General features: G+C 45.1%; 3 protein-coding genes across 3 annotated transcripts; all 3 read right to left on the minus strand.

Moving 5' to 3' along the window:
* Nucleotides 1-247: 247 nt before the first annotated feature.
* LOC134881709 (E3 SUMO-protein ligase ZBED1-like) lies at nt 248-1,837 on the minus strand. Its single transcript, XM_063909230.1, has 2 exons — nt 1,082-1,837; nt 248-892 (listed from the first exon to the last, which is right to left on the minus strand). The coding sequence occupies exons 1-2, from the start codon at nt 1,835-1,837 to the stop codon at nt 248-250; spliced, it is 1,401 nt and encodes a 466-aa protein (XP_063765300.1).
* A 7,162-nt stretch (nt 1,838-8,999) lies between these two features.
* Nucleotides 9,000-10,510, minus strand: LOC134881644 (glutathione-specific gamma-glutamylcyclotransferase 1-like). The gene is made up of 3 exons (XM_063909148.1): nt 10,094-10,510; nt 9,885-9,920; nt 9,000-9,680 (listed from the first exon to the last, which is right to left on the minus strand). The coding sequence occupies exons 1-3, from the start codon at nt 10,262-10,264 to the stop codon at nt 9,273-9,275; spliced, it is 615 nt and encodes a 204-aa protein (XP_063765218.1). The 5' UTR covers nt 10,265-10,510; the 3' UTR covers nt 9,000-9,272.
* Nucleotides 10,511-11,483: 973 nt separating this feature from the next.
* On the minus strand, nt 11,484-19,021 carry LOC134881911 (delta-like protein 4). The gene is made up of 11 exons (XM_063909512.1): nt 18,363-19,021; nt 18,008-18,259; nt 17,549-17,606; nt 16,787-17,050; nt 15,925-15,985; nt 15,381-15,511; nt 15,111-15,280; nt 14,630-14,849; nt 13,196-13,937; nt 12,982-13,084; nt 11,484-12,852 (listed from the first exon to the last, which is right to left on the minus strand). Exons 1-11 carry the CDS (start codon nt 18,414-18,416, stop codon nt 12,847-12,849), a joined length of 2,061 nt encoding a protein of 686 aa, XP_063765582.1. The 5' UTR covers nt 18,417-19,021; the 3' UTR covers nt 11,484-12,846.
* Between the last annotated feature and the right edge of the window lie 455 nt (nt 19,022-19,476).

Below are 19,476 nucleotides of genomic sequence, written 5' to 3' on the forward strand. Positions count from 1 at the left end.
TTTAATGAACATTGTCAACAGTTCTCTTCTCGTATGAAACAGAATAACAGTAAGTGCGCTGTTTAAGTGCGCTAACGGTAGAATTAGGCTATAGGCAAGGCCAGGCAATATAGTAACCAACTAGAACTAAACATAAACAAGATTTGGTCTAAAGGTTGTTCGCCAAAAAAACAAGCCGATCAACGTTCTCTGGATCGAGTGCAGAGTGTTTTTTATTAACTATAATCCCCGCCGTGGAGAAAACCCTTTATGCTCTAACCGAGCTGCCTGGGATGCTCAAGTACCGTCGTGCCAGCTGGGCAATGTGGGAGTACTTAGACCCTGATGCTTTCCACCACGACAATGGATCGCTGTCGGTGGGTAGCGGCGTCTCACTCTCATAGATAAGCATCTCTTGTTGCAACACATTGCCAATGTCCACGGTAGGCCTACCCGATGCGTCTGTGGACTCTGCGCCTTGGTAAACATTCCCAAAAAGATCGCCCATAGCACCGAGAGCTGTTTTCTCCTGTGTCCCCTTCGCCATGGCTGCTACCTCCCCGTCTTCCTCATAGCCTCCGCAATCCTCCGCAATCACCATCAGCTCCGATTTTACTCTCTCACGTACCTCTTGCTGTTGGTCTCGGTCCAGGTGTATGAGCCGATGGAAACGCGGGTCGAGGTAGCTGGAGGTATTTAGCAGCATGAATGCGTCTTTGTTAGGATTGTATCGCTTCTCGAGATCCGTTGAGATCTTAGTTTTCATGTCATTGAGTGCTGCCGAATCGCCGATGGATGGTTTGAGATGTGACAAAAGCACATACTTAAGAGGGAGAACAGCTGATGCTGTTGGGAATCGGTCGGTCGATAACGCCTCAGTGGCTGTTTTGAAAGGCTTAAGCACAGCTCTCACCTGGAAAACAAATAGGCTACATTAGAATGTTATGGCTAGCTAGCTTCGGGGATACCAAGCTAAGTGTACCGTTAGATAAACTGTAATACTGTTAACGTTCTAGCTTTGCATAACATCTCTTGAGTATTACTAATTAAACAATATATCCCATTATTAGGCCAATACCACATTCATATTTATATTACTCACTTGCTCCAAAAGGGTCCACTCGCTCGTACTCAGTTCGAGATGACCTAGTTTTTTCTCCATGATGACCGCTGCTACCGGAGCTTGCTGCTCAGCTGCTCGACACACCATGTCGTACGTGCTGTTCCATCTGGTAGCACAGTCGTTTATTAGCTTGGCAGGTTTTACTCCAAGCAGCTTCTGCTTAGATTCCAGTTGGTAGCTATCTGTGGTTGACTTATTGAAATGTAGTGCTGTGGCCTTTAGTCTGTTGACAGGACTTTCAATGGCTCGCACCGCCAAACCCTTCCTCACAGCCAGGTTGATAGTGTGAGCCATACAAGGGACATTAACGGCCTGCAGATGCCTCTCTACGGCATTAACATAGTTAGCCGCGTTGTCCGTGGTAATAGAAAGCACAGACTCCCGATCCACTTTATACTCGTCAAGTATGTTTCCGATGTATTTGGCTACGTTCTCGGCAGTGTGGCTTTTCGGGGCTTCAATTGTTTTGAGAAGGACATCTTTCAGTTCCCATTCTTCGTTTATAAAGTGTGCGGTGACAGTCACATATGCCTCAGTGGCTAGTGACGTCCAGCCATCTGTGGTCAGGGCGATTTTTTGTCCACTAATCGTTTGTATGATGTTGTCTTTAGTGGTATCATATAGTTTCACAACTCTGTCTGTGATGGTTGCACGGCTAGGAATCGTGTACCTTGGCTCAAGCTCGTAGACAAAGTCTTTAAAACCAGACCCCTGAGAGATGTTAATTGGTCTCATGTCTTTGCAGATAAATCGTGTCAACTTGTCCGTAATCGATGCTTGGCGGGCAGCGGGTAAACCCCGTGATGAGGAGGGAGGCAAAAAAGCGCTAATCCTTGCCTGCTTCAGCGGTGGTTGATTGCCCTCAGACTGTTCGCTTAGCTTACCAGGGTGTATTGTTAACAGGTGTGTCCTCAGGTTGCTCGTGGTGGAGTGGTAGGTCATTTCAACTTTACAAATCTTGCAGAAAACTGTCTTTTTACTAATTATTTGTCCATTTCGTGATGGGAAACCAAAAAAGTTCCACACATTACTTCTAAAATTGGCAGGAGTGGTGATCTCCGTCTCCGCACCGCTGGCCGCCATTTTTAGATTGTGCATTAAGAGTGACAAGCAATTTGTTAGACCTATCACACCTTCGCTAAAGATAGTCAACAATTAAAAAATATATATATTTTTTTTTTATTTAAAAAACCCATTCGAATTCTAATTTTTACATTCGATTAGTATTCATTTTTTACAAATTCGAATTACATTCGAATACCGAAATTCGTTCCAACAGCCCTAGGACAGGATGAGCTTTAGTGTTGTTGCTAGGAGAAAAAGTTACTGGATAAAAACATATTAAATTCAAAATAACTTCATCATGGAAACAGTCCTTGTAAAATCCTAAGTGAGGTTTTTTGTGAATACCTTGACTGGCGATTCAGAAGACAAAAAACCCCCCAAAGGACTGGATTAAAGCAGAAACAAGGAAGGGTTTTGACTGGAGGTCAGAGAACACACCTTCTGAGTCATCAGACATTTTAGTTGTGCACTAGATTTACTGTAAGTTAGTCATGTTGTAAGAAACCACTGACACACATTTGAGCTGTTGACACATTGACATCTTTGACTTTGTCAAGAGGATTCTCATTCATTTAAGGAAAAACAACATACTGTGTCTCAGACAGCAAGAATTCCATGGTGTGCTTTGCTATGAGCAGTAAACAATTGTAAAGAGTGATTGAGCAACAGCATGAGCGATAAATAATGTCTCAACCTATACATTTTATCATTGTTTACTGGAAAAGGACAACCACTTTGGTCACAGAGCTTTAGTTATGCAATGACACACTTCAGTGATATAAATATCTGGAGACATTCTGTCTATGTGATTCTAGAGACCAGTAAATGTTCTGTACATCTGAGCTGTTGTTGAAGTGTACAGCAGCAGAACAAATGAAGAGACCACTGCAGCATTATCAGTCTCTCTATTTATAGTTATGTCTTTTAGTCAAATGTATTTTTTTAAGGTATTCTATAAACTACTGACAACAGTTCTCTGTGTTGGACTTCTCAAATGGCTGCTATACATGTAGAGATAAAGATTTAAGAACAATTTGGAGTGTTCTCTTATTTTTTTCCGGAGCTGAATGTTTCTGTGCTCTTTCTCAAACCTTTGACCTAGTTTTGGGATTATTTCTAGGAAAGCAGAGCCGTGTGTCACATAACTTTACAGTTTATAAGTATAATTGCTACTTTTATTTTTTGTTTTTATAAAGAAATCTGACATGTGGCATGTGCACAGGTTTTTGCAATGTGTTCAAAGTTCGGACAGAGAAAGAAACCCTATCTCCCAGCTGAGCCCCTATAGCGTCTATACAGTGAGAGCATGCAGGCAGTCGTCCACACTCTGTGGGTTCTCCTATGGCTAACTGAGTGCACTCTTAGCCTGGGTTTTGGTATTGCCATATTTTCAAAGGCATATTGTGGCAGCCGGGTGTGGGTAGAGCGCCGGCTGCTGGGGTGAGGGGAGTGGCTCGGCCGGAGACCAGACAGCTGATCGGAATCAGGTAATCAGGCGTTTAATATAAGGCATGTTGGTAACCTGGTTCTGATCGGTCTTGCAGTAGGCTGGGTCCTGGGAAGACGACACACCCCGTCCTGGCCTTCCCCGCTCGGAAAGTACCGCGGAGCTGCCTCTTGTGTGCACAATTCTCAACCAATAAACGCTGTTGTTTTTGCCCAACGCCGAACGCTTCCGTCTCTTACCTGTTACCTGAGCCATCCCGCTCACAGTGGCGCCTGAACAGGGACGTGAACCCCTCAGATGACGGAAGGAGAAAGCCCGCTGGGCCAGGCCCTCCAGCGTCTCGCCATCATGCAGGAGAGCACAACGGCCCTGCAACGGCAGCAGAGCGAGGCTCTCCTCGTAATCGCCTCCAGCCAGCGGGAGGACCGTGCTCTCCTGCGGGAGCTGCTGCAGCGTCCGGCCGCCTGGGAGGCCGAGCCGGTGACCAACCCCGCCCGGCCGCCGCAGATTGCCCTCCAGAAGATGTCAGCCGACGACGACCCAGAGGCTTATCTGGACATATTCGAGGGCACTGCGGCGGCGTGCGGGTGGCCGGAGGAGGAGTGGGCTGTGCGGCTTCTTCCCCTGCTGGCCGGGGCAGCGCAGCTAGCCGCCCACAGCCTGCCAGCGTCCGATCGACATGAGTACAAGCAGTTGCGGAGGGCCATCCTGGACCGGCTCGGCAGCACACCAGAGGGACACCGCCGCCGGTTCAGGGCCCTTCCCTTCGAGGACGCTGGCCGCCCCTTCTCCTACGCGAAGCAGCTCCTCGATGCGGCGAGGCGCTGGCTTCAGCCGGGGATGCGCTCCGCCGAGGACATCATGGAGCAGGTGGCACTGGAGCAGTTTGTCGCCGGGCTGCCATCGTCAACGGCGAATTGGGTCCAGTGTCACCGCCCTGCCAGCCTGGAGGCAGCCGTCGTCCTCGCGGAGGACCACCTTTCGCTTCCCCGGCGGAGCATGAAGGAGGAGCCCCGACAACCTGTCGTCCCCGCGGACCGACCCGTTCCAGCCCCAAGGAGGAGGTTCCCGACAGCAGCCGCTGCACCGTGTTCCCCTCAACCCACGACCCGGCCCCTTCCTACCCAAGCCCTACCTCATCTCTCTCTCTCTCTCCCCAGGATCCAGCCTCCGCCTCTGGTCGTCCGGCACCACGGGGGGCTCCTCAGGCGCCAGGGCAGGAGTGCTGGCGGTGCGGGCAGCCCGGCCACTTCCGGCGGGAGTGTCCCATGATGGAGGTCGGACAGTTGGTCCGGGTTGCGGGACCGCCAGTTGCCTCCCCCGGTTTAGAAGGGACGTACCGTATACCGGTATGTATACAGTGGGGTACCCACCAGGCTCTGATGGACACGGGCTGTAATCAGACGATGATCCATCAGCGCTTGGTTCGGCCGGGGGCATTGGTGGAAGCATCGTGGGTGAAGGTGAGGTGTGTGCATGGGGATATTCACCAGTACCCGGAGGTGACTCTGGAAATATCTTTTAGGGGAAAAAAGCATAGAGTCAGGGCTGGAGTTAGTACTCGCCTCACGCACCCTCTGATCTTGGGAACAAATTGGCCGGGGTTTGCTAAGCTAGCGAGGGCTATGGGGGTGCGTTCACGGGAGTCAGGGAAATGTGAGTGGTGTGCTGTGTTTAGTGGCGAATCGGAAGCGGCTGACGGCGACGAAGGGGGAACAGACACGGAGGGGGCCGGGGAGGTCCCTCTACCACCGGAGGGTGCCGGGGAGGCCCCTCTGCCCCCGCCGGTGTTCCCGGTTGAGGATTTCCCCCTCGAACAGTCTAGGGACGGGACCCTTCAGCACGCTTTCGATCAGGTGGTGAGTATTGATGGCTCCCAGCTCCACCCAAACACAGCACTCACACACCCCCACTTTGTTGTTATTAGGGACAGGCTGTATCGTGTGAGCCGTGACACACAGACAGGAGAGATCAATACCCAGTTGTTGGTACCACAAAGCCGTCGGGAAATGATTTTCCAGGCGGCTCATCACAACCCCATGTCAGGTCACCTAGGGTACGATAAGACACTACACCGGATCATGGCCCGATTTTATTGGCCGGGCATTCGCGCGGATGTGAAGCGGTGGTGTGCATCCTGCAGCGAATGTCAGCTGGTTAATCCGCCGGCCACCCCAAAAGCGCCTCTGCGCCCACTCCCATTAATTGAGGTGCCTTTTGAGAGAGTTGGTATGGACCTCATCGGGCCATTAGACCGGAGTGCACGGGGATATCGCTTTGTACTCGTCCTAGTGGATTATGCAACACGATATCCCGAGGCAGTGCCGTTGCGCAATATCTCTGCAAAGAGCGTTGCACAGGCACTGTTTCATATAATCTCCCGAGTCGGGATCCCGAAAGAGATCCTGACTGACCAGGGCACGTCATTTATGTCACGCACACTACGCGAGCTGTATGAACTGTTGGGCGTCCGCTCGATCCGGACTAGTGTTTACCATCCACAGACCGATGGCCTGGTGGAGCGGTTTAACAAAACGCTAAAGAACATGGTTCGTAAGTTCGTTCACGAGGATAGCCGTAATTGGGATAAATGGCTAGACCCTCTGTTGTTTGCAGTGCGGGAGGTGCCTCAGTCCTCCACGGGATTTTCTCCCTTTGAACTGCTGTTTGGCAGGAAGCCGCGGGGTGTTTTGGACCTATTTAAAGAAAACTGGGAGGAGGGTCCGAGCACAAGTAAAAACGAAATTCAGTACGTTATGGACCTGCGAGCAAAACTCCATTCACTGGGGCAGTTATCACGGGAGAATTTGCTGCAGGCTCAGGAACGTCAGCAGCGCCTGTACAACAGAGGGTCGAAACTGAGACAATTTTCACCGGGAGATAAAGTACTTGTGTTACTCCCAACTTCCAGCTCCAAATTACTCGCCAAGTGGCAAGGGCCCTTTGTGGTCACACGACGAGTGGGGGACGTAGATTATGAGCTGGTGCGTTCTGACAGGGGGGGAGCAACACAGATCTACCACGTAAACCTCCTTAAAACATGGAGGGAAGTGGCGTCTGCTTCTCTGGCCACCACGGTGATAGAGAGAGATGAGTTGGGACCGGAGGTCATTATTAACACCGAATTAGCCCCGGTCTGTTGCGGCGACCATCTCTCACCCGGTCAGGTGGCAGACGTTGCCGCGTTGCAAGGGCGGTTTGCCGATGTGTTCTCCCCGCTGCCAGGGCGCACCTCTCTCATAAACCACCGCATAGAAACGCCCCCGGGCGTGGCCATTCGTTCACGGCCCTATCGGCTGCCTGAACACAAGAGGAAAATTGTTCAGGCGGAGCTTCAGGCTATGCTAGAGATGGGAGTAATAGAAGAGTCCACCAGTGACTGGTGTTGCCCTGTCGTGCTGGTACATAAGCCGGACGGGTCAATCCGGTTCTGTGTGGACTACCGCAGGGTTAACGAGGTGTCCAAATTCGATGCTTATCCAATGCCCCGGGTCGACGAACTCCTGGACCGGCTAGGCACTGCTCGTTTTTATACGACACTGGATTTAACCAAGGGCTACTGGCAGATTCCCCTTTCTCCAGAGTCGAAGGAAAAAACGGCCTTCTCCACTCCGTACGGTTTGTACCAGTTTGTCACACTTCCTTTCGGGTTGTTCGGGGCTCCAGCCACCTTCCAACGGCTCATGGACCGAGTGCTGCGTCCCCACTCTGCATATGCTGCTGCTTACTTGGATGATGTCATCATCCACAGTGAGACATGGGGGCAGCATATGCAGCAGGTGGGGGCAGTGCTCGAGTCCCTGAGGCAGGCGGGGCTCACGGCCAACCCAAAGAAGTGTGCGGTTGGGCGGAGGGAGGTACGGTATCTGGGGTACCACTTGGGCGGCGGGCAGGTGCGGCCACAGATAGAGAAAACTGCCGCCATTTCTGCCTGTCCGGTGCCCAAGACGAAAAAAGAGGTCAGGAGGTTCGTGGGGCTGGCCGGTTACTACAGGCGGTTCATCCCCGCCTTTTCGGAGCTGACCAGCCCTCTGACCGACCTGACCCGAAAGGGTGCTTCAGATCCGGTCCAGTGGACGGAGCAATGTCAGCTGGCGTTTGAGAGGGTTAAGAAAGCCCTCTGTGGAAAGCCGCTTCTGTTCACCCCTAACTTCTCTCTACCTTTTGTTTTGCAGACCGACGCCTCGAACAGTGGGGTGGGGGCCGTTTTGTCCCAGCAGGTAGAGGGGGTCGACCGCCCCATACTGTACATTAGCCGTAAGCTGGCTCAGAGGGAGGTGAACTACAGTACGGTGGAAAAGGAGTGCCTCGCCATACGGTGGGCGGTCGGCGCCCTGCGTTACTACCTCCTGGGGCGCCCTTTCACCCTCTATTCGGACCATGCCCCGCTCCAGTGGCTCCACCGCATGAAGGATGCCAACGCCCGGATCACTCGTTGGTATCTGGCGTTACAGCCGTTTAACTTCAAGGTGATCCACAGGCCGGGTAACCGGATGGTCGTGGCCGATTTCCTCTCCCGCTCGGCGGAGGGGGGGGGGGGAGGTCGGCCGGCGGGATCCCGGCCTGAGTCGGGCGGTGGGGGTATGTGGCAGCCGGGTGTGGGTAGAGCGCCGGCTGCTGGGGTGAGGGGAGTGGCTCGGCCGGAGACCAGACAGCTGATCGGAATCAGGTAATCAGGCGTTTAATATAAGGCATGTTGGTAACCTGGTTCTGATCGGTCTTGCAGTAGGCTGGGTCCTGGGAAGACGACACACCCCGTCCTGGCCTTCCCCGCTCGGAAAGTACCGCGGAGCTGCCTCTTGTGTGCACAATTCTCAACCAATAAACGCTGTTGTTTTTGCCCAACGCCGAACGCTTCCGTCTCTTACCTGTTACCTGAGCCATCCCGCTCACACATATATTCTAGATGTTTGCATGCATATTTGCTTTCTCTGAGAATTTTTTTAAAGTCAAGTTTAATGTGCTTGGAGATTCTTGGCTTCCCCACTGTTGTGCCTGACATAATTTAAGAGGTTCAAGACCCTGGTAATGTTGGCTTGATGAAAGAAATGCTCTGGCTGGTTGAAAGATGAAGTTAGGAACTTCAAACAGTCCTGATTCCCACAAACCATCAAGAGCATTATTGTGTACACATAAATGAATAAATAAATGTATACCATACATTTAAAATTGGACAAAAGATATCTGAAAGTAGTTAAATATGTGCAGTTAACAAGTCTCTGAGGACAAGTCAGCATTTCCTGTGAAGGGGCCACACACATGAACATTCCTCTGCCATGTGATGTGGGTGCGTGATGCAGGGGGGTACAACCATAGGCAACTTATTCAAACTGAAGTCATGTGGAAAAAACATCATTCATTTCATTCAGATTTTTGTTTTTTTATTTAAAATATATAGATATTTTTTAGATGTACACAGTATAGAACTGCTTCTGAGCACCGTTCACCACAAAAATGTCTAATATATCATGTGTAAAAGAAGTCATCTCTAAGTTTTAAAAGCATCACATTGTTCTGGAGTTTGTATACGTTACATTTTTTAAATACATTCAAGGATTTGTCTTAGAGCACCCAATACCGTAAAAAAGAGGTTGCAGGACTTCATTTCCATATAAAAACATAGTCACTTTTGTGATGAGGAGTGTCTTTTTTTGTAGCTCACAGAAAATACTTTTGGTCTGAAGGTTTGATCCCTTTGCAGTTATGGAAAATGTTCAGAACAGCAGCCTCAATAGAGAAGAGGTGCTCGTCTTCTACCTCGGGACAGTAAAGCCTCATGAACTCTGCCAGACGGAACAGGTATTCAATATTGTGGCCCGTGTTTCCTCTGCAGATGGCAATCTGGGCTGCGATCACCTCTTCTGAGGCCGGGCCGAGATACAGAGGGTTGTCAGGAGTAGCAATGTAGACGAGGGCCAACAGAGCACTGTGACCCTTCTCCTTAGGGATGAACTCCACAATCTCTGTTTTGTAACCCCCCATCACAACCTCTCGCTTTTCCAGATACTGAAGGGACTCTTCCATTTGGGAGTCAGTCATCTCATAGGCCACTCCCCATGTGCAAGCCTGAAGGGAAAACAAGTGGAAGAGTAATACGAATGGTCAAGTACAACACATGAAATGAAACCAAGGAGAGTTTGAGTACCTCTAATAATAATAATAATAATAATAATAATACATTGATGTGATTGTTAAATGATAAGATATGTTTATGGTTGGTGGAGAAATGGTTTTACCCAGTTTGATTAAGACATAGCTTAAGACACTTACCTCATAGTCCTTCACTAATGTGGCCACTCTGCCTGGCTGTTCAAAACAAAGACACAGACAGTGATTACTAAGCACAAAAACAAGTTGAATACTTTAAAATAATGCAAACTAACCCCATAAAAACATGAATAAACATCTAAAATCAGAACACATTGAAGCAATAGGAAAGTAAAAGCTTGCAATATTAAATCCATGTGTACAAATCTCACCTTTTCCTTGTCCCCTCTATAAAAATCATCTCCATGCCAGAAGCGTCTCTTGTATCCTTGAATAAAGCCAACTTCACGACTTTTGTATTCAAAATCAGGTTTCCACACTAAAGAGCCATATCCAAATACCCACAGGTTGCTCTTTTCTTTAATAATGTCTTTAGTATTCATTGTAATCTTTTGGCTGCATAAAAAAAAAGTGCGTTTATGTCAAGAATCTACTGCAATGTTTCCTCTCTTTGATTCAGTCGTCCTCTGTATACCAATAAATCCCACAACCAAAGTTTACAAGAAAAGTACAAGAGTATTATTATGATGTCAAAACAGGTTTGAACGCGTAGGAATTCTACCGTTCACTCCTGTGTTCCTGATGTACTGTAAAAACCCGTTTGCCGGTCTATCTTATAAACACGTGTATTTGTTTTCAGAGTACGTCAGAGCCAGACGGTCCGGACCAATGAAATCACCGGTGGGGCGGGCTTAGAGAACGGATAAGCCAATCAGGTTGATTTTAGTTGGAACGATACAACCCAGCTGATGAAAACATACATCTCTACCAGTAAATACTTTATAGTTGGAAAACACCCAGGTTTCAGTTTGAACTGACGAATAAAAGGTCTGATAACAAAATTGTAGGGATTATATCTTTGGAATTGTTGACTAACATGCCCATGTGATGTGACAATTTCTTTTTTACATCATGCTCAAAGGCATGCAAGCCTGTATCATGACTATTTTATTCATTAAAGAAAGTTATACCTTGGGTGTCAAACAGCAAGGGAAAGTGCAGAAGGTAATCACATAACCTTTAAATAGCTGTGACTGTTATGTGGTTTCTTATTAAGCTTATTAAGCATTGGTGTCTGTTCAGGTCTGGCACACACTTTTATTCACACACATTATGATCACTTGTGAACTGCTTAAGATAATGTGTTCTCTGCCTGTCACTCGAACGATATTTAATGAGCTAAGATGTGAAATAAACTATGTTCTTCTAACTTTACACTCAGCTTACTGCCACCAAGTGGTAGGACAATACATTTCTTCATTATAAGCTGCAAGAGCCTAGGTGAATACTTTTGACTATACCTATTTATGATGTATTAGAATTCAGGTATTACAATTGCATTTAATTGTTTGTGATCCAAAAAAAAGTAGACGTTTAAGCTAACAGTGTGTGCTGGGTTGTTGTGGTGCTCTACCTCATGGGGCCTTGGCACAATTTGCCTGTGGGGCCCACGTTTGCTGTGTTTTGAATAAAAAAGGCATATGCAGATTTCTCCGTTGACTAACGCACAAGCATATTGTTGAGTTCCTCACATCTCACATTACCTCTGACTTTTAAGCTCAGAAAAATAAACTAGCAGGTCTGAGAAGCAGTTACGTACTGTTTAAAGACGACAAGGATTCTTTATTATCACATACAGTTTTTCTTTTTTTAAATATATATCTTTTTGTTTAAGTATTTCCTAACATTGTTGCCAATTACACGACTCCACTGAATGATTGCTAGCACATTGATTCCACATCACACTGACACAGACATCATGGACACATGGAACCAACAGAAATGCTACAAGGCTAAATAGCATTGTTTCTATAGAAAATATAGCCACTTCCACACCGGCTGAAGCAAATAAAGTTTCTAGTTGATTCCAACATTTAAATCAGGGGCTCTATTTGACCACATGTACACGCGACCAACGAGGACCGACAAACAAACAGTGTACCAGATATGTGTTCATTGTGTCTTTTTATAACAAAAAATAATACAAATTAAACACCAACACTTAAAAAATAAATTCAACTTTTTTCTGGGCATCAACTTAAAAACATTTCATACTTCTAATCTCAACATATAAATATACAGTATATACAAAATTATTTTATAAAACACAAAGAGAGAAATATTAGTGCTTCATATTCTTAAATTAACTAATGAAATACTAATCTTACAAAATAACATTATTGGTTCAGTAATTTTCTTTGAAGGCGTCCTTGGTACGATAGTCACTTCATGTTTTTCTTTGTCTTCATTTAAGGGTGATCTTGCATAAGGTGAAACAATGCCTTATCATGAGTTTCCCTGCATGGCGCTATAACAGCATATTGCATCTTTTGATCCTTTATGTTCATTTTGATGTGCAAAGGACTCAAGATAAGGCGGGGCACAATGCTTTTAAACACATTTATAAGGCTTTGTGATCTAGGCTGCATACATTCTTTATAAAAACAACAATTAAACCTTAAATATCCTTGATATGAACCGTTTTCAGTAGTTTTGTCCCTTTTTGATTAAGCACAATGCTGATTGTTGTTTGCATAGCGCATTGCAGCCCACCAAATAATTGGAAAAGGCTGGCTCCCTCCAAAGGCCTGTTGGCAGTAAGTTGATTTGTTGATTGCTAATTACCGCAGTACATCAAGATAGTCCTCTAATCAACACGCAGGCATGGACATGTTGGCCTGTTGCCCTTGGATGAACTTGGACGGAGCAGACAAAGGTATGTGTCGAAAACATCGAAGGCGCAACCGCAAGTCTGGTTTGCTCATTATTTATAATCTTTTCAGTCTTTACATTCCCACGAAGATTAGTAGCTTCAGTTCTATCGAGTTCGAAGAGCTCATCGGTTCCATCCAGTTATCAAGTTTTCAAGAGCAGCAACTCGTATTTAAATAAATCCCAGTCTCTCCACATTTGTAAACAGTCCACAAGAAATCCAATGTTGACAGGGAAAAATATCCTCCATTAATTATACCTGGAAAAGAAGAAGACATACAAGTTAATATGAACATCTGAAATAAAACACACATGAAAATGCAATTTCTTGTAAATAATAAGGCTTTTGCTTTAAAGATATGCAGATTAATAATGAAAAACAATATACCTCAGTTGCAATGATGCATTCGTTTTTCTCTTCCAAGAAGACAGACTGGTACATTGAATCTCTGGGAGAACATATTGTTGATATTTTACACTCTGATCTTTCCCTGCGGAGCAAAGATGCATCTTGTTAGTTACTGAGTATAAAAACAGTGTCTCATTTGGACCTGAATTGATTCTCTTTCAAAAACATCTCAAAGGTCTTACTGTGGACTCACCTGTGCATTCTACTCAAATGTTTTTTTTCTTCTATTCTCTTTTCACAGTTTCCATCTTTGTCCAAAAGGGACAGTTCATCCTTGTACCCCATGGAGGTTTTATAGTCCAGGTGATAGTGGTTGATGTGTTTGTGATTTAACTTTTCCCTGGGACTGTCCAACTCCACATCAACCTTTTTATTGTTGTTCTTCAACTCCGGAATAGAGACAAGGTTCTCTTTCTGAAAGTCAGCCTTGAAGAGATTGTTCATGGTCTCTGAGTCCTGCTTCTTCTTGTTCTTCTGTCTCTTGACGTGACGTACTAATACTGCTACCATGCAGAAAAGCACCAGAACAGCCACCAGAACCACTCCCAAGCAGATGGCTGCCAAACTCAACTCGTTGCCAGAATCCCAGCCTTTGGGGCTGGGGGTGTTGGGTGAAGGCCCCTCCTGGGACTGGCACTGGGGGCCGCCGTAATGGGTGGGGCAATTACAGGTAGGCTGGCCTTTGGCTCCAGTGGTGCAGGTGCCACCGTTCAGGCAGGGTTGGAGGGCACAGCTGTCTGTCGGCTTGTCGCAGTGGCGGCCTGTGAACCCGGGGGCGCAGGTGCAGGTGTAGCCATTGATGCCGTCAATGCAGGTGGAGCCATTTGCACACGGGCCCCTGGCACACTCGTTGATGTTGATCTCGCAGCGGAGTCCTGTGAAGCCTGAGCGGCAGCTGCACAATCGGTGGTTATCCTGGATCACACAGTGTCCACCTATGCAAAAAGATATACAAATATTTAATAAGAATTCTTCATATTTAGATCATTTCTTACAAAAGTAACCAATAGCATCCTGCTGCGGAGCTCTAGGCTCAGGCCCATCTCACCGCTTAAGTAAAAATTATTATAATCACGCTTACAGGTAATAAATAAGAAAGCTAATTGGATTATATAATTAATACATTGTTTTACAACTATGCCACGCAAATAACACCAATGTAAACAATACAACCTAATATTTTGAGATAACTACAACTTGTAATGTTAGCATCATGACCGAAGGGGAAACATTTCAAATCACCTAATGGGATCATTTCAGCTAACACTAATGTTTGTTGCCAACCATATTAGCATAGCTAGCTCACATTAGCAAACAAACTAACTTAGTTATTTCCTGCATACGGTTAAGTGACTTTACTAACAGATATCATTTATATTAATTATTGAGGTTTGGTTTCCATCGGTGCTAAACATGTATGTGAAGTCTTATTGAAACTAATGAACCCATGCTAACGTGTGCTGATGTATTATTATGTGCACAATTTCATATATCACCCTTTATCTCCAAACTAGGAAGCAGAAAGGGTTGGACAGAGAAGGTGAGTCTGAGCCTGTCTCTTTGCAGCGAGACACTTATCAATGATACAGAAATAATTATTTTTTATGTAAAGAGAGTGATGTATTACCATTGGTGCATTGCAGAGAGGTACATTTATCCATTTTCTTCTCACAGTTGAGCCCAGTGTAGCCTGCTGGACAGTCGCATATGTAAGTGTTCCCATTGTCCCCTTCTTTGCATTTGCCCCCATGAAAGCAGGGTGTATCTGCGCAGGTCAGCATCCTGTGCTCACAGTGTGTCCCTTCAAACCCCTGTGGGCACACACACCTATAGCTATTCTCAGAGTCCTGCAGGGGGAAAGAAAGATATAGAGTTTATCAAAAAGCTCCCTGTCAGATGTTTTCTTTATCATATCCTGTTCACGAATGCCCTGACAACCCCATTATCCTTAGTTGGAATTCTATTTACAGTACAAGCTCTGTGAACTGGGTCATTTACTGACTTGACAATCGATAGCATCCTCCTGGACTAGTAGATAGAGTGAGGCAAAAACAAAAACAGGAAAGCCTGTGTTGTGGGAAAGGAGAGAGAGGGACTTCCGGACTCACCAGGCAGTGGCCTCCGTTGCGACAGGGATCGCTGTCACACTCCCTGACCTGCAAGTCACAGTTAACCCCGTTGAAGCCAGGCATGCAGGTGCAGGTGTAGCTGCCCTGACCCGTGTTCATGCACGTGGCCCTGTTGGCACAGGGTTTGTGATGGGTGCAGTAGTTCAGATCTGCAAACAAACAGGTGGAAACATTACTAATGGAACCAAAGTAGATGCACCACATTGGAGGCAGCATTCTTTTATGTACAAAACAGAGGGAGTTACACACCTTGGTCACAAAAGATTCCTCCCCAGCCCTCCTTGCAGGTGCACTGCCACGACTCTTTACAGGTACCATGTTTACAGGATGGATGCAGTTTACACACATCACAGAAGAGTCCCTGCCAGCCCTCTCTGCATCTGTTCACAAAAAAACAGGTTGACATGACTGTTGGCTCACACACAAATGATCAGTCATAATCTGCCCTCATAGTCTCACTGTCTCTCTAGCAAACACATGACAGAGAGAAGGCCTAATGAAAAAATACAATATTTACAAACTAATCTTTTTATCCACTGTATCATAATCCTAGAGATAATCCTCGAGATGAATGAAAACAGACAGACAAAGAAATACATAGAAATCAATAAAATGTTACCGTAACGTTACATAATAAGGCAGCGTAAGTTATTTCATGGTTTATTTATTCAGTTATTTGGTTATTGCAAATGTTTAATAATGTGATAAAGCAGTTTGTGAATCCTCAGCTTCCAATGAACATAAATAAACATTTTATTAGAATATTTTAAATAATTAAATCGGTAATACTCACTTGCACTCTCCAGGTAATGTGCAGTTTCCATTACTTTCGTTGCACCCTTCAAGACAGATTGCTGAGAAAACAAAACAAAAGCAGATATTTAGGTTTCTTATTGACTTCCATGACAAGCTGGTAATTAGACTTATATCACTTTTGAATGCCTTTTTTTCTTCGCACTAAAACCTGTTATCTGCCCTGTTCAATGGAAAACATTATGTGATGTATGTCTCATTCACTTCTTATGATTTTATGGTGTTAAAAGACTGGTGAGTGCAGGAGCAGATGCTTGTTTAAAAAAAAAAAAAAAAAAGCAGGACAGCTGCCCCATTGTTTTCGGTTTGCAGTTCGAGCCCCGTTTGCAGCTGCTGCCCTACACCGCTTCAACAATAGAGCCCGCAATTTAGTGGCGCGTGGTGGGCGATAATGCCGCGATTAACCCCGGCGTGCGCTGCTTGGCGACCACCGCCCTGGATTAAACCGCACGCGCCCACAGAGAAAGTGCTCTCTGTCGTCAAATTTCACCTTAAAGCTGCTCTCAGACTGTCTGCGTTCCTCACATCCAAAAATACACACCTGTGCTTACGCAACGGGTCATGTCAGACATTATACCTCAATTATTCTGAAATGTAGGCTTTATGTCACTTTGCAGTTTATATTAATTATGAATAATTTCGCCAAATAGAAAGAAAAAAAAAACTAAAAGAAAATCTTTATATTAGAGGCTTTCACACAAAGTCTATACCTGCATTGTATGCAAGTCACCTCCTATTTCGACTCCCTCATGTAGCAATGTTTAGGTTACCCTTGCCTGTGCTTTATGACCTTTTATCACAAACAAACAAAGTGTCCACATGGTGTCTTATCTCTTGCTTACGTTCTTGGCAGTATTCTCCCTTCCATCCCGGTAGACAGGCTATTTGCCCATCAGGCTTGCAGGTGTAGTGGCCAAAAAGGTCGTCTCTCGGCGCGCATATTTTGGAACAAGTGTCCCCGTAGTAATGTTCATTGCAGATGAACCGGTATGAGTACCTTAGCTCCGTCTGCGCCACCTTATTCACATCCGTGGACCACTCAGGCCCTATTCCCAAATGTCCTTTGATGGAAAAAGAACTAATCAAGAATTCAGGGTTGGTGGTATCTGCAAGTAACAAATCAGACAGAAAAACACGAGTTTAGATCAGAAACAGTTTTTTTTTTGTGTAGTGGATAAAACGATAATTCATTAAGCGATTCAACAATCCACAATCTGCACACTGAAATTTCCTTTTCCTCTCACATGTGACCATTATATGAGGGACCTAACAAAAAAAGGTGTAAAATCCAGGAAAAGGCTGTCATGGGATTGTTGGCAGGGCTTGGTATTTTCACTCAAGTCTGTAGCTACACTTTCCCATGCACGCCAAAAATAAAACAAGGGAAGTGCAATTGTGTTTGGAGAGATTTGATTGTGAAGAATTGTCGTGTGACTCACAAGGCATCCTAACAAACATGAATGCATAACGCTGTAAATGCCAGATGTATTTGGCAGCATGTTAAGTGAGGGTTATGGATGAAATGTGCGATAGGTAATAAGTAATTGAGGCTAAACAAGGCATGTCTCCCTCTAGTGGTGGACAAGCAGTGCACGTCTCCTCACCTCCAGGAAGGTCCGCTGCAGGAGAATACCGGGCTTCAATTACTAACGAGAAAGCACCCTGTGGGGACAGAAGAGGAAATAGATGTCACCGAAATCTTCGACTAAAAACAATTACACATATTTTCATGGCCATTCTATGTTTCAGTGAAATACTGATGTAATTGGGATCAAACATTATAAAATAGAAACATTTGAAAGATGGTATGCCAAGGGGATATTCTATGAGAATGAATGATTTAGTTTCAGTCCTCTACACTGTCTATTTTTAGATATAAAAAGGCAGGAATTTTTTTATTGGATGCAGTTTATATAAACTCATGTTATATTTGGTGTTTAAGTTTTTATATATATATATATATATATATATATATATATATATATATATATATATATATATATATATATATATATATATATATATATTGAAAGTTAGTCGCAGGGCAGGACATGTGCTCTTACCGGCCAGGTGAAGTTGAGCGGCAGACGCAGCCTGGCGTCCTGCTGGATGCTGAAGGAGTCGGTGCCCAGAACAGGTGTGGTGGCTTTGCCAAATATACAGTCTCCAGGAGACACCACCGTCTGGAAGTTCTTCAAACAAACCCTGAAATAAGTCCTGCAGCCAGTCATGCTGCAACTAAGTCCATTTGCCAGCAAACCTTTAGTATTCTGAAAGTGATGGAGATCTATCTCGAACACACCTGATCCCAGAACCTAAAAGGATACAAGAAGTGAGCACAACCACAAAATGCAACATTTGATTCTAAAATATTTGTTTCCCAATTTGCAAATATGAATTAAAAAAAATATAGTCTACCTGAGTAAATAATGTTACAACTATTGTAAGGACAGCGGTGAACCAAACGGCCATTCTTTAGAGTTTGATGTGCGTATCCTTAAAAAATCAGTTTGTCCTCCAACAAAAAACGTTCCTATTCCAAGTGGTGAAGGCGTGATGACAAATACAGCGATTAGAATAAATATAATCCTTCTTCAAAAGCCTGTAGAACAAGATCCAGCTCAGCAATCCGTAACCAGAAGAAGAAGTTGGAAAAGACCGAGTTATCCACTGCTAGATGTTAGACAATTGTCAGTAACGTCAATATCCACAAGTGAGACTGTCTGCGGTCTTTATGTGGACCATCCATCGTGCCGGTCAGATGTGGTTTGAGTCTGCTGTGCTGATGCGAGGCTTGAATTGCCAACAGTGATGCGTGCCTGTGGCGGAGCATCAGAGCATAGTGACTCCCAGTGAGGGATGTTTGACGTCCGACCCAGTTTATATACGGCAGAGTGGTACTCACACTGTCAGTCACTAAACACCGCCCCCTCTCCTATCCACCTACTTCTTCAATTCTTGGAATATCATCTTTCGTTGTATTTTACTCGCCTTTTTTAGAAAAAAAGCTATTGTATTGGCTTTGCATGCACATTGTTTATCCAGTTACACTAAATGCCAACAAATAACTAAAACACAAATGCATATAAAACACGGGTATATTCAACACGGATGTTAAATACACGTTTAGAAGAAACTATAAAATTCAAAACGGACATTTTTTCAAAGATCAATGATTTAATTGTGCGTCTTTACGCGCCTGGACACCCCGAGTGTCTTTAACTCGTGTGGCCGCTCAGCCTCCTCTCTTGTTTCTTGTGTTTATTTTAGATAGAGAGGAAGGAGCGGGAGGTAACTCCTCAGCTGTGTGATAATAAATTATTGTTGCAAATACATCGCCTCTCTCATAAATCAGCTGAGAAACCCGCGTTCCACAACAAATCTGGCGCGTAAATTACTAAAGATTGGAGGTCCAATAGCCTACTTACTGTAAATGCTTCAAATTTACATTAAAGCAATGTTTCTTTGGAAATATTTACAGAACAGTCTTACATACCATAATTACGTGTAATTTACTTTCTTAAATATTTGG

The sequence above is a fragment of the Eleginops maclovinus genome, chromosome 19 (genome assembly GCF_036324505.1).
Source record: "Eleginops maclovinus isolate JMC-PN-2008 ecotype Puerto Natales chromosome 19, JC_Emac_rtc_rv5, whole genome shotgun sequence".
Classification (NCBI taxonomy): Eukaryota; Metazoa; Chordata; class Actinopteri; order Perciformes; family Eleginopidae; genus Eleginops; species Eleginops maclovinus.

Bases quoted from the DNA above. Each gene is read 5' to 3' on its own strand.
- LOC134881709 (XM_063909230.1), bottom strand. From the start codon at position 1,837: ATGAGACCAATTAACATCTCTCAGGGGTCTGGTTTTAAAGACTTTGTC. The intron at 893-1,081 runs GTGAGTAATATA...TTTGTTTTCCAG, and splicing joins AGTGGACCCTTTTGGAGCAA to GTGAGAGCTGTGCTTAAGCC.
- LOC134881911 (XM_063909512.1), bottom strand. From the start codon at position 18,416: ATGGCCGTTTGGTTCACCGCTGTCCTTACAATAGTTGTAACATTATTT. The intron at 14,850-15,110 runs GTGAGTCCGGAA...TTCCCCCTGCAG, and splicing joins GCAACGGAGGCCACTGCCTG to GACTCTGAGAATAGCTATAG. The intron at 13,085-13,195 runs GTGAGTCCACAG...TTTGCTCCGCAG, and splicing joins CATTTGAGTAGAATGCACAG to GGAAAGATCAGAGTGTAAAA.
- LOC134881644 (XM_063909148.1), bottom strand. From the start codon at position 10,264: ATGAATACTAAAGACATTATTAAAGAAAAGAGCAACCTGTGGGTATTT. The intron at 9,921-10,093 runs GTGAGATTTGTA...TGTTTTGAACAG, and splicing joins ATAGAGGGGACAAGGAAAAG to CCAGGCAGAGTGGCCACATT. The intron at 9,681-9,884 runs GTAAGTGTCTTA...TTTTCCCTTCAG, and splicing joins CATTAGTGAAGGACTATGAG to GCTTGCACATGGGGAGTGGC.